The 17,193-nt window shown below is 39.4% G+C and overlaps 1 protein-coding gene and 1 non-coding gene across 2 annotated transcripts; one reads left to right on the plus strand and one right to left on the minus strand.

The window, feature by feature from the left end:
* The first annotated feature begins 7,842 nt into the window (after positions 1 to 7,842).
* On the plus strand, positions 7,843 to 7,949 carry LOC120089627 (small nucleolar RNA R71). Its single transcript, XR_005485300.1, has one exon. It is a non-coding gene; the product is annotated as a small nucleolar RNA R71 (small nucleolar RNA).
* Positions 7,950 to 7,976: 27 nt separating this feature from the next.
* Positions 7,977 to 8,390, minus strand: LOC150033048 (uncharacterized). The gene has a single exon (XM_090305908.1). The coding sequence runs from the start codon at positions 8,388 to 8,390 to the stop codon at positions 7,977 to 7,979; it is 414 nt and encodes a 137-aa protein (XP_090162034.1).
* Between the last annotated feature and the right edge of the window lie 8,803 nt (positions 8,391 to 17,193).

The raw sequence follows: 17,193 nt of genomic DNA on the forward strand, positions 1-17,193 counted from the left end.
ATCCATAAAACGCAAGGGGTTTCTAAGATGGGCAGGCAATGGAGGTAGAGCAAACATTCCAACCAAGACCTGATTGATGTATTGCATTGTGTAAACAAATTGGTCTTCCATCTATCTTGTTTGCTGCCATAGATAATCTCTTAGAACCCGATTATATTGCTGAAGACCTTTGGTAGACGCGGCTAGTGGTTTGAGTTGATCACTGATAAAAGTTTTCAACTCTTCTAAGTCTGCGCTGCGTTGAGGTGGTGTTGGTTATTCATTTCTTCCAACTGGGTCTTCAAAATTTGCTGTGTTGCTTGACCCTAGCCCTATTGGTTTAAAGATTATTAGAGGAGGCACAAAGTTGGGAATTGGACTTGGTGGGGGCGAAGGAAGGGAATAAGGGATGTCTTGATCTATTTGAGTAGGCTCTTGATGCGTTTGATCAGGATTCCCTTCTAGCGGGGCCAATGGTGAGTCATGGAGAGTAAGATTGAGGTTTGGTTGCGTTTCTTCATCCGGAAGTTCAAGCTCAGCTTCATATTCTTCATACTTTAAAGCTTCATCGCTGTATTCAACAATCTGGATGCGTCTTCTTTTGGAGGCGCGTTTTGATGATCGAGGCTTGTTGCCACTTCCTTGGTAGGTAAGGTAGGTTGATGTGGCAAACTGTGAAGTAGACGCCTTACTAACTTTATATCTATCAAGCGATCGATATCTTCATGATCATCCCCCAAAGGGATTCCCCCGTTTTCGCATAGTGCACAGATTAGCCATGGAAAGTATAGTTGCCTTCGTGGCTTAGTCTTGATGGCCTTGATCTGATCCCTTATAATTCTTCCAACGTCCAAAGGAATACACTGCATGACACAATAAGTAGTCAGGATGCGTTCCTTTGATAATGTTTCATCATGCGTTGTAGGCATGATGCTCCGTTTGATCAAGTAATACCATAAATTCGCGTCTGGAGTTAAATTCCTGGAAGCTTAACTGAGTTGGGTGGATCGTGCAATAAGCCTCTCTCGACCCTCCCTTTCTCATCCTATTGCAGAAATATGCAAAAAAGAAAGGCTTCTATTCTTGTTAACATTTTTGCCCCGTTTCTCGATGTTTGCCATTTGCTTCTAGGTTTGGCTACCGTCCTTAATGCATCTTCTAATTGGCTTGGCTTTGGCTGCTCCAAGATGCGATTTCCTTCCGCGTCCGGATTACTATCAATGTTGAACACTTCATTGATCTTGTCAGCTGAGAAATACACTAACACCCCATTAATGAAAGCTGTGTTCTTCTCCATATCAAACTCACTATTGTAGAACATGCAGACGAGGTTGGGCCAAATACGTGTGTGCCCAACGCAGAACTGATTCCACCCCAATGCGTTTATTGTTTCTGTTATATATATTGGCAGAGGGTGGCACTCGGGAAAAAAGCCATTTTCTACGAGTATATCACTAAATTGACGCTTTCTTCCCGAGGTCTTCTTAGGAACGCATCGGTTACCTTGCGTTTTCCTGCCGCGTGCTCTTTGGCTTCCCTTGCCAGTTCTCTCAGTTCATTCTCCAATTCCCTTTGGAGAGCCGTCTTCCTTTGCCCTTGCCTTGCGGGCTGACAGTCTTCCAATTCCTGCTCTAGTGCGTTGTGCCTTGAGCTATTTCCATGCGTTGCATCCTCAGGGCCAGATGCAGATTGCTCATCTTCTTCTTCCTCCAATATTAACCTTTTTTCCTTGTTACTCTTTTTGATTTTAAGAGCCCTTCATTCGCGTCGGATGGGCATGATTGAGACGCGTCAGGGCCAATTCTCTCTTCTTGTCTATCTTCTTCTTCCTTTTCTTCTTTTAATTCTTCTTCTAATTCCTCTTCAAGCATCATAGCATATCACTCCGCTTCGTCTAATTCAAATGATGCATTAGGTGGGTCTGAACACATCACCTGCTCTTCCTCTTGGCTTTGATTAAGAGACGCCAAAATCGCACCAAAAACTTTCTGCTCGTCCAGTCGAGCCAATTCTGCCAACTCTTCAAGATTGCACTCTGATGCAAGACTGTCAGAGGGGGGTATGGGTGGAGTAAATGGAAGGGTGCCCACTGGGGTATGAGGTGTCCTAGGGGAGAATATGACGATGGGCGAATGAGGTGGTTGGCTCGACGCGTCTGTTTCCACTGGATAAATGGTGGATAAGGGCTGGATCAAAAGTGGAGGTCGTAGACGCACAACTAGTGACAGTGCGTTGTGGAGGTAGGCTGGGAGTGGGTCTTGCATTGCACCCACCATAGTGATGTTAGGAATGACTGGTGGTGAGGCAGGCTTGGTGTAGGGTTTAGAGGCGGCAGTAGATGACGGACACGTCCTTGGTTTTGCAGGTGTTTTGGCCCTTGGCTTAGGGGTAGTTTTGGGTTTTGGTTGAGGGGTCTTGGCCGGAGGGGTAATGATGGCTTTGGAAGTTTTGGAGGGGAGTTTTGTGGATGTAGTGGAAGGTTTCGACCTAGACGGCCGCTGGGAAGAAGAGGTGGCTCTGCCGTGCATAGGTTTGGTTTGGGCAAGGGTTTTGGTGGTTTTTCTAGGGCTCGGGAGAGGTGAAATCGAAATAGAGGATGAGAAATAGGAACTTACTGGTGAATCGTTCCCGAAAGCTCATGGTCTGGTTCTGGCTGGCTGAGGCGGACGATATTGTGGCCGGAGAAGCTTGAGCAAATCAGAAGCGAGGGAGACGGAGAGGCTAGGTTTTCTTTTTCGTTTTAGAGAACTCGAGAGTGAAAAAAGAAGAAGAAGGCACTCGAATCGTTGGTTCTTTTTATAGGCTGAGAGAGAATTAGTGGCTGACGTCAGGCGCTAATAAAATGTAAAGCTGAAGGGACGTCTCGGGTTTCTAAGCACTCGAGTGCTTTTGTATTCTCGAGACGTGTCCCTTCAACTGGGACATGTGTTATACTTGCGTCTAACACGTCCGTTATTCCCAACTCGATTGTACATAACTTTTAAAGAAAAACAAACAAGTTTCCAACTTTGAAGGCAAAAACAAGGTACAATCAATCTTAAAACAGAAACAAATAAATCAACAAACTCAAACGCATTGTCAAATACGGAATGCAAAAAGACAAGGATAGAGGAAGCGTCCCTGGAATATATGGCGATGCAAACGCAGAGATACTTCGACGCGGGCCTCAACTGGCTTTGCGTAGTGCGAGAGATGACTTTTGGCATTCCAGTCCATCTTCAAAGCAAGGCTTCACTCTTTGGCCGTTTACTTTGAATGCGTTGGTGCCATCTTCTTGTGTTATTTTCACAGTTCCATATGGAAAGATTGTCTTAATGATAAAGGGTCATAACCACCTGGTTTTTAGTTTCCCTGGAAACAAACGCAAACATGAATTGAACAATAGAACTTTTTGGCCAACAACAAGTTCTTTCTTACTGATGCGTTGGTCGTGCCAATGCTTTATCTTCTCTTTGTATAGCTTGTTGTTCTCGTACGTGTTGAATCGCCACTCCTCGAGCTCATTGAGCTGAAGTTTGTGTTGAACGCCCGCGGCGTCCAAGTTCATGTTTAGCTTCTTAACTGCCCAAAACGCCTTGTGCTCCAACTCTAAAGGTAAGTGACAAGCTTTTCCAAACACAAGAGAGTATGGGGACATACCTATAGGAGTTTTGTAAGCAGTCCTGTAGGCCCAGAGCGCTTCATCCAACCTCTGTACCCAATCCTTCCGCATTGCATTGATGACTTTCTCCAGTATAGACTTGATTTCTCGATTTGATACTTCCGCTTGACCGTTTGTTTGTGGGTGGTAGGTAATAGCGATCTTGTGCCTGGCATTATATTTTGCAAGTAATTTGGAAATGATGTGATTAATAAAGTGCGTACCTTAGACGTTTATTAGGGCTCTTGGCATTCCATAGCATGTAAAGATGTTCCTGGTAAGAAACTTAGATACAGTGGGCGCATCATTCCTAGCACAGGCTACTGCTTCTACCCACTTAGATACATAATCTACTGCAAGCAGGATGTATTGGTTGCCATAGGACAGGGGAAAAAGTCCCATAAAATCTATGCCCCAAACATCGAATAGCTCAACTTTGAGAATATTGTTCAAGGGCATTGCATCCCTTGAAGAAATATTCCCGATGCGTTGGCAAGGGTCACATTTTTGAACAAACTCCCTCGCGTCTTTAAAAAGGGTGGGCCAAAAGTATCCGCTTTGAAGGACCTTTGCTGTAATTCTTTGCCCACCTAAATGCCCTCCGTAAGGAGAGTCATGACACTCAGCTAAGATGCGTTATGTCTCCTCCTCCGGAATGCATCGACGGATTATGGAGTCAGGGCCTTGTTTATATAGAAATGGTTCATCCCAAAAATAAAACTTGCAGTCATGAACTAACCATTTTTTTTGCTGAGAGTTGAAGTTCCCAGGAAATTGCTTGGTGGTTAAATAATTGACTATGTCCGAATACCAAGGTTCCCTGCCTTCAACTCTAAACAGGCTTTCATCAGGAAATGCGTCCTTGATTTCACTTTCTTGGGCTTGCATTTTTTGATTCTCTAGCCTGGATAGGTGGTCAGCCACCTGATTTTCTGTTCCCTTTCTGTCCTGGATATGAATCTCAAACTCCTGTAGCAGTAGAACCCATCTTATCAACCTTGGCTTCGCGTCCTTTTTACTCATCAGGAATTTTATGGTTGAGTGGTCGGTGTATATGGTGGCTGACACACCAACTAAGTAAGATCGAAACTTTTCAATGCCAAACACTACTACCAATATTTCTTTTTTAGTAGTGGTGTAGTGTTCCGGAGAGTCATTTAGTGTTTTGGATGCATAGGAGATGGGATGTATCACATTACCTTTCTTCTGCCCTAACATTGTTCCTACTGCCACATTACTCGCGTCGCATATGAGAATAAAGCTTTGCATTCAGTTCGGTGCTATCAGTACTGGAGTTGTCATCAACGCATACGCATACTTCAAGGTTTTAAACGCGTCAGTGCAGTCTTCATTAAAGTCATAAGGCCGTTTCGCCTCTAGTAATGAGCTTAGAGGTTGCGTAATCTGAGAGAATCCTCTAATGAACTGTCTATAGAAGCCAGCATGCCCTAGAAAACTTCGTAAAGTTTTAACATTTGATGGTGGTGGAAGTTTTGCTATGACATCTATTTTGGCTTCATCTACTTCCAAGCTAGCCTTAGATACTTTGTGACCTAAGACCCTTCAGCCACCATGAAGTGACATTTCTCCCAATTCAGCACCAAGTTTGTTTCCTCGCATCGAGCGAGGACGACCTCTAAATTATCTAGGCATGACTGGAATGAGTCTTCAAAGACTAAAAAATCGTCCATGAAGACTTCAGTGGTCTTTTCTAGGAAGTTAGAGAAGATAGCCATCATACATCTTTGAAATGTCCCAGGTGGGTTACACAGCCTAAAAGGCATGCGTCTAAATGTAAATGTTCCAAAGGGACAAGTAAATGTAGTCTTCTCCTGATCTTTTGGATCTATCAGAATCTAGTTGTAACTAGAGTATCCATCAAGAAAGCAATAAAATTCTTTCCCCGCAAGTCTATCAAGCATTTGATCGATGAAAGGAAGGGGGAAGTGGTCTTTCTTAGTTGCTGCGTTAAGCTTCCTGTAATCCATACAGATGCACCAGCCCGTGACAGTCCTCGAGGGTATGAGTTCATTATTGCTGTTGACTATCACGGTCGTTCCCCCTTTCTTGGGAACACATTGGACTGGACTTACCCAGCTACTGTCGGATATAGGATAAATAACTCCCGCGTCCAACCATTTTAAAATTTCTTTCTTGACCACTTCTTTCATTATGAGGTTCTGCCTTCTTTGAGGCTCGATTGACCCCGACTTCCCTTCTTCCAACCTAATCTTATGCATCCAATAAGATGGACTAATGCCACGGATATTCGCAAGCATCCAGCCTATTGCACGCTTGTGCTTTTTCTGCATCTGCAAGAGAGATTGCTCATTAGGCTCTGTAAGATTTGCGGAAATTATCACAAGTAAAGTGTTGTTGGTTCCAAGGAATGTATATTTCAGTGTCCAGGTAACTGTTTCAACTCGAGTTCTAGTGGCTCTTCAAGTGATGGATTCGTTGGTTTTGTCCGCCACTCACTCAGACTTGGCGACTCTGATTCTTTCAGGTTCTCCTCCAACGCGAGGACCTCACATATATAGGTCTCTTCTTCAGGAAACTCAATACTGTTTAGTCGAAAATCTTCACTATCTGGGAATTTTAATGCGTTGAGCACATTAAACTTCACCTCTTCATTATCTAAGCGCATAGTCAATTCGCCTTTATGCACGTCAATTAAAACTTTCCCAGTAGCTAAGAAGGGGCGTCCAAGGATAATTGGTACCTCCCTATCTGCTTCATAGTCCAAGATAATAAAGTCTGCTAGGAATATGAAGTTGTCAACCTTCACCAAAACGTTTTCAATCTTTCTTTCTGGGTACTTAATTGTTCTATTAGTGAGCTGAAGAGTAACAGAAGTAGGTTGTGCTTCACCAATCCCCAATTTCTTAAAAATTGAAAGTGGCATGAGATTGATGCTGGCTCCCAAATCGCACAACACATGACCCACATCCAATCCTCTTATCGAGCAAGGAACTTTAAAGCTCCCAGGGTTCTTCTGCTTCTTTGGTAAACTGTTGCTTACTAATGCATTACACTCCTACATTAGTGTGATTACTTCTGTCGCACTGACTCTTCTTTTCTTCGTTAAAATGTCCTTAAAAAATTTGACATATGTTGGCATCTGCTCCAAAGCCTCTATAAGTGGAATGTTGATATGCAACTACTTTAGGAGCTCAAGAAAGCACTTGAATTATTGTTCATCATTCTTTTTCATCAGACGCCTAGGGAATGGTGCGTTCAGAGGCACATCAGGCTTTCCCATGTTAGACGTACTGGGTTCTGAATGGCTTGTAGTCTCAGGCGTTCTTTCTTCCTGATCCATTGAACATGTGATGCGTTCTTTCAAAGGGCTGGTGTCTCTTGGCTTCATTCTTCTTTCTCCAAGAGCTCTTCCATTTCACAATGTCATCGCGTGACATTGCTCCTTTCCATTATTGCTCCCAAGTGTTTCAGTATTGCTAGGTAGAACTCCAGGCTACCTATTTTTCAACTCGTTCGCTATCTGCCCTACTTGAATTTCTAGGTTTCTGATAGATGAAGCCTGGCTTTTTAGTAACGCATCATTCTGGGCTATGTATTCCTTCAATAGGTTTTCAAGCGGATATCCTGAGCTCGACGCCTGTCCTCCTCTATTAAAAGGCTATTGATGTGGCTGATGCGTTTGTTGAAATGCAGGTGGCGGTCCATTCTTTTGCTGTTGGTTCGCCCCTGGGTGGTGCTCCTGATGATTTCCTCCTATCCAAGAAAAATTTGGATGGTTTCTCCATCTAGGATTATATGTATTGGAAAACGGGTTGTTTTTAATGAAACATACTGACTGAGGATTCTGTGGGCAATCCGCATAGGAGTGAGGATCTCCATAACCCATACAGCTAACCATAGGCTGCCCAAACGCCTCTACCTGATTCACCTTCTACTGATTTGATGCATTTCCTAGCGTTATGTTCTACAAAAGGCTGGTCATCGTAGCCACTTGAGCAGAAAGTGTGGCTATTGCGTTGGAATCGATAGAATTAACGTTCTGAGATCTTTTCTTCTTGTCAGCTCTTCCATCATACACATCATCCACCCATTCCATATTGTGTTTAACAATATGGTCTAGTATCTCTTTAGCCTCAGTGTAAGATTTGTCCATAAGTCCACCAGCTGCTGCTGCGTTTTCTGCCATTTGCGATGCTCTTATTAGTCCTCCATAAAACGTCTCCATTTGGATAGTTAGAGGTAGTCTATGGTTCGGGCAATTCTTGACCAAGCCTTTAAAACGCTCCCATGCGGTGCTTAAGGTCTCAACATCTTCTTGTTTAAAGTTCATAATCTCTCAACTCCTCCTCGCGTTGGTGGTAGGTGGGAAGTATTTTTACATAAATTTTTCCACCAACTTCTCCCAGGTGGTGATTTTACCAGGCTCCAGTGAACTCACCCATTGTTTTGCGGCATCACGCAAAGAATAGGGAAACAAGGATAGCCTGATCGCCTCTGGGGTGATTCCAGGAATCACAAATGAATTACACGTTTCCAGGAAATGCTTCATGTGGGCGTGAGGATCTTCACCACGACCACCCCCAAATTGTCCAGCAGACTGGAGCATTTGGAGCATAATAGATTTCATCTCGAACTTGGTTCCATCTGGCGTTGGGTATATAATTCTTGGAGAGAAATCATACAGTACAGTGGACGCGTATTCCCTCATGGGACGCGTGCTGCTATTCGCCATTAGGATCGGATTCTGTGCAGCATGAGCTAGTTGTTGATTTGCTTGTTCTTCTGCCATTGCTCGTTGCCTGTTTTGTTGTCTAAGAAATTGCTACCTCAACCTTCGACGATGGTTAGATCGGTTCCTACGCCAGAAGGTCCTTTCAATCTCAGGGTCATATCTGAGTTCAGAAGTGCTCTCCCTACTCATAAATGTTCACAAGCTTAGGCTTAGCTTGTAATACTCCCTCGACCAAAGTGTTCCTACAACAGATACAAACGAAATTTCTGGTTAGTTTTGTTTCTGAATCCCCGGCATCGGCGCCAAAAACTTGTTCGTTGCTATCGTGATTCACTCTAAGAGTGTTTTGTATAAAATAAATTGGAAGAATAAGTTCTAAGTATAAGTGATACATTTATGCTTTTGATGCGTTTAAGTAATTGTAACGCATTGAGACGTTAGATATATGCAGCAGAATGCACACAACTCCTTCTAATGACGTTCATGTTTTCCTAAACCAGGGTATAAATCTAATTTAGGTTCTTGGTAAATCTAGGGTCGAACTCAGGGATTCAGTTAACCAAACGCAGACCTTGCATTGTATCTCGGTAGAAGTTTTCCTAAATAAATGTGAGAAATGTGTTATTTACACTAAATTGTTGTGCCTGTGCAAAAGATGCAAAAGAGTTGAGTAGTTAGTGATGGATCATGTGAGAATGGAGTTTAATGTAAGTGGATGTGTCGCTCTAAGATGAATGTACACAAACCAGGATGTGATGTGGATGAGATGGAGTGATTTGCTTATCTTTTGTTTATACGTTAGACTTCATTCAACATTTCTCAATGCGAATAACATACAAAACCTATCTCTAGGATGCATGCATCTAACACAGAATGCAACAAACACCAGTAAGTCTATCTCTAGCTATACTAGGCGTCCTACTTGATGCAGTTATTCTTTCGAACAATCTAAGTTAAAGACGCTTTTTACCAATTTGTCAAGTTGGCTTAAGCGTTGAAATGAAGTTTGCATAAAGTATTAATGCTTTCAACATAAACAAGAGACAAACAAGGGCAAAGTGGATCAAATATATGAATTTTATAAAGAAACAGAGAGTCTTTACAAAAGCAATATTTAATCAAATGGAATGAAAGCGATAAATGAGAAGAAGAAAACTGAGTCAGCCAAAGAATACAATCTCTTGTAATTCTTTGGCTCAATCTTGTTGTGTACAATCACTTGTATAGGAATTGGACGAAGTGTCTTTCTCAAGATTGGCTTCCTCCGCTCCCTGGCCGGCGGTGGTGGTGGTTCTCAACCCGTTTGATCGTCTTGGCACCACAGCACAGCTTCTAAAAGACTAAAATTACAATTACGCTATACAGAGAGTAAGGATCTTGATAATTTCTCAACTTCTCAGACTCTCGAAAACTTTTCAGACGCTGCTTGCTGCAGGTGCCCATGCTTGCAAGTGGTGATGTGACACAATCAGCCTGGATCAATGAATCTTCTATGTGTTGAACTCCCTCCGACGCATGGCCCATGCATTAGAGCTTTCCCCGCGGCACTTGTCTAATGCATTAGTGTTAATCCTTGTGTTGAAATCCTCCAATACAGTGCGTTAGCGCCACAATATTTAGTAATAAAACTTTTTTTGCATGAGTTTGCTAATGTTTGAATAAATCTATGCGTTTCTTCTAAAAATGAGGAGAATTTATCATTAAAAACCTTAGTAGTTCCAACTTAAGAGCAAAAATAACTTGTATTTCTACAAGTTATCAGTGTCAAACAAAGAGATGAGGTGAAGAGGCTACAAATACCATGAAAGGAGTTAATTTCACCTCATAATTTCATGAAGCTCTCATAGAAACTCAAGAGGGAGGTGTGGGAGAAAGAACTTAGGAGGTTGAACTGAAAATAAGGAGGTCGAACGTCATCGACATCGTTGTCGACAAGCTATATGTCCAAATAGAGCCTGAGATGCATCCAAAATGCTGAGCATGAGCTGAGGAGTTCATCTAAGCACCGAACTTGAAAGGTTATGCGTCCAACCTGAAAAGGTTGAATCCCACTGCGAAAGCGAGTAATCGTGTTGTCTTTGAATTGGGATTGGGAAAAATCAAAATTTATTTTATGCTAAGCATAGAGATTTTTCATGCTAGAAAAATTAGAGATGAAGGAAGTAATATCTTCGTAGAACCAAGAATCTTCAAGCTTTTCCCTCCAAGGTTACGTACAAATTCACTGTGAAAATCCTAAGAGATCTTTTTCCAATACGGACACTACCAATTAGAGTCCTTGTTATTCTCAAAACACAAGGATTGAAGTATGGCTTCTGTGAATTTTGGCAGAGGGAAGTTTGTGAGAGAGAGAGCCAAATTGCATAGAGATTTTTGTTTTCTTTCTTTTGTACGTTCACTATCTTTCCACATAGAGAAGAAGAAGAATATGAGGGGGAGGAGGGAGGAGTTATAATAACTCCCATATCCCCATGTTTTCTTAAATAACTCCCCTAATGGGGAGGTATTTAATTTTAATTAATATTAGTTTAATATCAAATAAATAATATTAACATAATATTAATATAATAGTTATAATATGGATAATTAACCATTAGTAACCAAATTATATGCATTTACAATCACATTAGAATGCAACCTCCTCTTTTAACCTATAGTTTTTAATATGTATCAAGTTCATATTAAATATTGATCTATAGTGTAAAATTCATTTAAAATATTTGAATCACATTCAAATATTTCTCTCTCACATATTCTATAGTTTTAATTACAATTTATATTTATACTTAACTATATATCATAATACATCGATATACAACATACATTATATTAATCATATTAATATAATTAATTACTCAAATTTTCGTAAATAATTTAAAAATTCATATTATTCCAAAAAACAATTGATCCTTGTTTCTATCCTTACTGAGCTAACAATGAGACCTATTGGACCTACAGATTAGAAGCTCCAATGATTTGAGATTAACCAATAACTAAACTATTTAATTGGATTAATTAACATTCATTAACTATCAGTCACTCTACTAAAGACCGATAGTCGCACTCTTCACACTATAGATAGATTTCTGTGTCTATTGGATATAACCAATCAACAGTAAGTTGAACTTTTACAAATTGCTTGTAACTACAGTTGGATCAAAATTACCAGTTTACTTCTAGAGTTACATCTAACTTCTTAAATTTCATTGATTCCTCTAATGAATAAACAATTTATAGTTGAACTATAAACAAACCCCTTTTGAGCCAATGAGAGGGTGAGGCCTCATTAATCTATTTTTCCTTTTTATGGGAAAGAGTGAATTTCATCTTATATAGTTGTGTTCTCAGCTACCTACTCGGATAAAACCCCAAAATGTTAAGCATATTGAGTCGGCGATAAAGGCCACTCTCACCCATACAAATCAAAGGCTTGCCCTCATTGACAAGAGTTCACAACTCATTCAGGATTAAGGTCAAGTTACCTATAGTTATCCTAGTGAAAAGTTAGTTTCTTCAAGCAACGGTTATATAAACTCTTCATATAGGATACCCCCACTCACATGCATTCACATGAACAATATGGATCATGTTGTTTGTAACACTTAAAACTCATTGATGCATGTAGGGAAAGTAAATATGCGTTGATCTCCATGCGTCGATGGTCATGCGTTGGACTAAGAAATATGCAATATGCGTTTAAGAATATATGCGATGACCATGCGTTCCTGCCACAAGTTTTCTTGCTTTCTCGCTAAGTATAACGAGAACGCAAGTTTCTCGGGATGATCCAAGGTCGAACTCAGGGACTTGTAACTAAATGTTGCGAAGCAATGCATTTGAGGCGATGAATAAAAGAAAAAAAAGAAGTTAAAAGACTATGCGCTACTCCTACTCCTAATTAAACAGATTGAGCAATGGAAGTATGATTATGAGAATTGGTAGAAACGCGACAACTGTTAACGTGTAATAAGATGCATGGAAAAATAAATAGAATGGTGGAGGGAATAAATTCACCGTATCATTAAGCTTAGTCGCAAGGGTAATCCCAGCTTGCCATACTACTGCGTCGCACACCTCTCGATGGTCAGCCATATGCTTATATCTCTATAACGCATGGTTGTGTTGAGTATAAGAATATTTTTATCTCTAGAAACATTGCTTATTTTTCTTAGTGAGTTCCACTACTTACCTTCTCGGACAGTTAGTTGTGGTTAATCAGCTCTTAGACAAGCATTGTGACAGCTCATAGACAAGTGTTGCTACAGCCTCACACTAAGCAAAGAAGATTAACTCACTATACTTGCACAACGCACACCTATCGGTGGTTTGCTACATGTTTCATATCTCTATGTCGCATGATTGAGTATGTGATAATGCTTGTAATCTTTACGTAGTTCGTTGCAATGAAAGTAAGGGATGATAAAGAAGAAGATAATGAAGATGGTGTCGAAGGTAATAAAAAGATGCGTTGATTACAAAATGTATTAATGTCTTAAGCCAAAATGTAATATAATATAGAGATAAGAAGAGAAATGGAGGGCTAGATGTAGGCAATCTCTTACTTCCATCAGATGTATGTCAAGGCTGCCGATGGTGCCATGGATGGGTGGTGGAATAGTCTCTCTCGAGCTCTATCTTCGGCAAAGCTTCGGTCGTCACTCAGAATGGGTTGAAGGAATGAAGAACTCTCAAAGAATGTCTTGCTCACGCTCTCATCTGTGATCACAAGGATCTTAAGGCAGAAGCTCGGATGCCTTGAATTTGGGCTCTATTTAAGGCTCGTATCCGTAGTGTCACGAGGATAAGGCACCCAACCTTAACCATATACTGTAGACTTTTTAGGTCATTAATTGCACACGATCCACTCGTATGTTTACCATATACTGTTCATGTCTTATTAAATGACCTTGGATCTTAATTATTGAATTGAGTTAATGCTATCTAAAGGTCAAATAAAATATTTTTATTTTATTAAATAAATAATTTATATTTACTAATTAAAAACTACAAGATGAACGAGATTTAGGATACTAAATCCAACAATCTCCTACTTGTCCTAAAGCGAGTGGGGAGTATAGTACAAGATATAAAGTACAATAAAATTAACAGGGCTATACCCCAAAATCTCCCATTTTTCCTAGACAAGATGAAGCATATCCCGTAGACCTAGATGTTGGGATTGGTGTTCTAAATCTCTTTGTAATCTTGTAGTTTGTAGACTTTATAGAAACATTTTGTCATTAATAAAATAAGTGTTATTTTATCAGAATATACTCAATCCAATAAACTAAGATTCAGGTTATGTCATATAAATTAAACAAGTATGTAGAGACATACAAGTGGATCTTTTTAAATAATAACCTAAACGATCTGTAGTAGATGGATAAGACTGGGTACCTTATCCTGGTGACACTATAGATACGACCTGTTTTGTAGGTGTTATAAGTGTTGTAAAGTGCTACAAATGATCTGATCCTGATCATTCATGTGGAGATATATGAGCGTGGGTATCCTATACAAAGAGATTGTATAAGATCGGACCACGAAATGGTTAGTCTCTTTATATAACGCCGTTAATAATAGAGACTTATATTTCACTAGGATGACCATAGGTGACATGACCTAAATCCTGAGTGAGTTGTGAACTCCTGCTCATGAAAGTGGTCCTTTGATTTGTATGGGTGAGAGTGGTCAGATTGCCAGCTCAACAAGCCTACCATTTTGGGGATTCGTTTGACTAGGGAGTTGGGAACATAACTACACGAGATGGAATTCACCCATTCCCCGATGTAGAGGAAAGTAGATAAATTACTTCCGTAAAGGCTGATTCCGGGTCTTGAACATAGTGGTCACACCCTCTTCTAGCCTGAGAGGGACTTGTTCATAGTTGGACTATGACTTATTGTTCATTAGAGAAATCAGTGATACTTAAGGAGTTAGATGTAACTACAGGGGCAAAACGGTATTTTTGGCCTAGTTGTACTTACAAACAATTTGTGAAGGGTCATCATACTGTTGATTGGTTATATCTAATGGACACAGAAATTTATCTATAGTGCGAAGAGTGCAGCTGTCGGTCTTTAGTAGAGTGATTGATAGTTTTTGGATGTTGGGTAATTTAGTTAAAGAGTTTAATTAATTATCTGAGTACCATTGGAGCTTCAATCTTTAGGTCCATAAGGTCCCCTTTGTAGCTTAACAGGGATTTAATTGAGAATTAATTTTGGATTAATTTGAAGTGTTCAAATTAATTGAGGGAATTAATTATATATGATATAATTGATTATATATGTGATATAATGTTTTTGATACATTATAATTTAAGGTAATATGAGAGGAGTTTGAATATGATTTAAATACTAATTATATGAATGAAATTCATGTAATTAAATTTAATATAAATATGATTTATATTAAGAGGAATTAAATATTTGGATATGATCCAAATATTAATTATATGGATGATATTCATATAAGTGAATTTAATATAAATGTGATTTATATTAAATGCCATGTATTGTTGAGAGAAAATAAATCTTAGGTTATATTGTATTTGATGTAATATAAAACTATAGGCTATATGTTACATTTGATATAACATATAGTGTGTGTGTACATATATATAAATAAAATAAAATAGTTATTATACATATATTAATTTAATTGAAATTAATTAAAGGGAAAGAGTTAAAACTTTCTCCCCCTATTTTCTCTCAGTTAATATACGTGGGTTGTGTGAAAAAAGAGTGGATGAGATTTTCATCTTTTTCCTGAAAATATGTTGAGAGAAGAGTTCTCTCTAGAAAAAAAAAAAAAACAGAGAAGAAAAGTTCTTCTCTTCTCTCTCCTCCTCTCCATATTTTTTCCTCTTCCAAGGATTCAAGCAAAGCCCACAACTCTTGCTTGAATCTTTTATCCCAAGAGAATACAGAGGGTTCTTGTTCATTCAATTCGTGATGCGAGCTTAGGAATGTATTGTATGAGGAAATTGGAAAAAGAGTGCAAATGTGAGTGATGCGTTGATGATGCATGAAGAGACGCGCGACACTCCTCTTTATGCGTTCACGTTTTCCGGAATCAGATCCAAGTATAAATCCAATTCAGGTTCCTGGTATGTCCAGGGTCGAACTTAGGGATTTATATTACAGCTAACGCAGAGCTTGCGTTGTAGCTGATGTAGAAGTATCCTAAGTGAATGCGAAATGAGTTATCTACACTAAGTTTGTTGTGTGCGAGCAAGAAGGTACAAAAAGGTAAGTAAAAAATAGGGGGTCGTGTGAAAATGGTGTTTAGTGCAAGGGATATGCGTCGATCTAAGTGAAATGTACATGTACAAGAATGCGATGCGGATGGAAATGACTTTACTTATTTATCTCTGTAAATGCATTAGAATTCATCTTACTTTCTATTTAGCACTTCTCAATGCGAATGCCATACAATTTCCTATCTCTAGGATGTATGCGTTAGTCACAGAATGCAATAAAACACTAGTGCTTCTACCTCTAGATGTACTAAGCGTTTCTAATTTAATGGTTGCTTGCTTATTCTCTTGAATAATTCAAGCTAAAGTAGCTTTTACCAAGTGATTCAGTTGCCTTAGGCGTTTAGAAATGGACTTTGCATGAAGTTATAGATGCATCTAATGTAAAACAAGAAATAAACAGAATTATACAAAATGAGCTAATCTCTTCATCTGGTGGCATTCTTCTATTTATAGGCGTTGTTCTTCATCAGCTTGTTGATGTTGCCTGCGACACTTAGAATTGAAGGAAACTGAACACGAGGATTTTCATGAGTAGTGGAATAGATCATTCTAAATTACAATTATGTATGAACATTACAAACTACAGTCGTAAACAAAACAAATGGTTATGAATTAAATATAGAAATTACAGCAAGATACAACAAGAAACAAGGAAAAAAGTACGAACGTTTGTTGACTCGTCTCCATGCTTCTTGATCATAATGCTCGAACTCAGCAACCTCGAATGCTCGAACAACACAACCGCTTCGCAGCACGAACACCGCGTACTCATCCTCAATGATCACCTTGGTTATGAACATCCCAGCAACACGAACAACCTCCGCAGTACCTCGACGGTGTCGAGTTGAGTATGACACCACCAAGAAGGCTAACTTGGTATTCTCGGTGTGAGAATCCAGAGGGTGGGCTCTGTGTGGACTTGGTTTGAGGTGGTTGAAACCTATCGTATAGGTCGATGCCCAATCGTTTAGCAAAAGATAAGCGATCGTCTAGTAAAAGCTAAGCGTTCGTTTAGCTCATCGCTTAGTTCTGTGTCTGTCACTTACAAAACACTACACGATCGTTTACTAAAACAAGTTGTCGCATAGTAAATCTTTATTTACTTGACAACTTCCGTGAGTTTCTTTTTCCGAGAGAGAAAACTCAAAATCAATTTTCACAAAAAACTTACTAAAATTAGGAAAACAGTTTTCCTTTTCTCTCACAGATACCATGAACCACCAATAACCTCCCACTCAATTGTTTATTAGAGAAAAAGATTGAATTATCCAATAATTAATATTATTATAAATATAAATGATAACCAACTTATCATACTATATTTATAACCTATAGTTTTAATATTTCATTTCATGAAACATATAAGCCATAGCTCTTTTTCTATTCTATGGTACTTAATGTAAATCTCATTTACATTAATCCTCCACTAGATATATCTTATACATCATATCGATCATATCATATATAATCAAATTACCTCTTGTTAATTTGAACATTCCAAATCAACACCAAGAACTAATCATCAACTAAATCAATTGAGTTACCAAGAGGACCTTATGAACCTGTAGCTCAAAGCTCCAACGGTACGTGAATAAC

Source organism: Benincasa hispida, chromosome 10, assembly GCF_027475165.1.
Source record: "Benincasa hispida cultivar pf3 chromosome 10, pf3_genome.v1.1, whole genome shotgun sequence".
Lineage (NCBI taxonomy): Eukaryota > Viridiplantae > Streptophyta > Magnoliopsida > Cucurbitales > Cucurbitaceae > Benincasa > Benincasa hispida.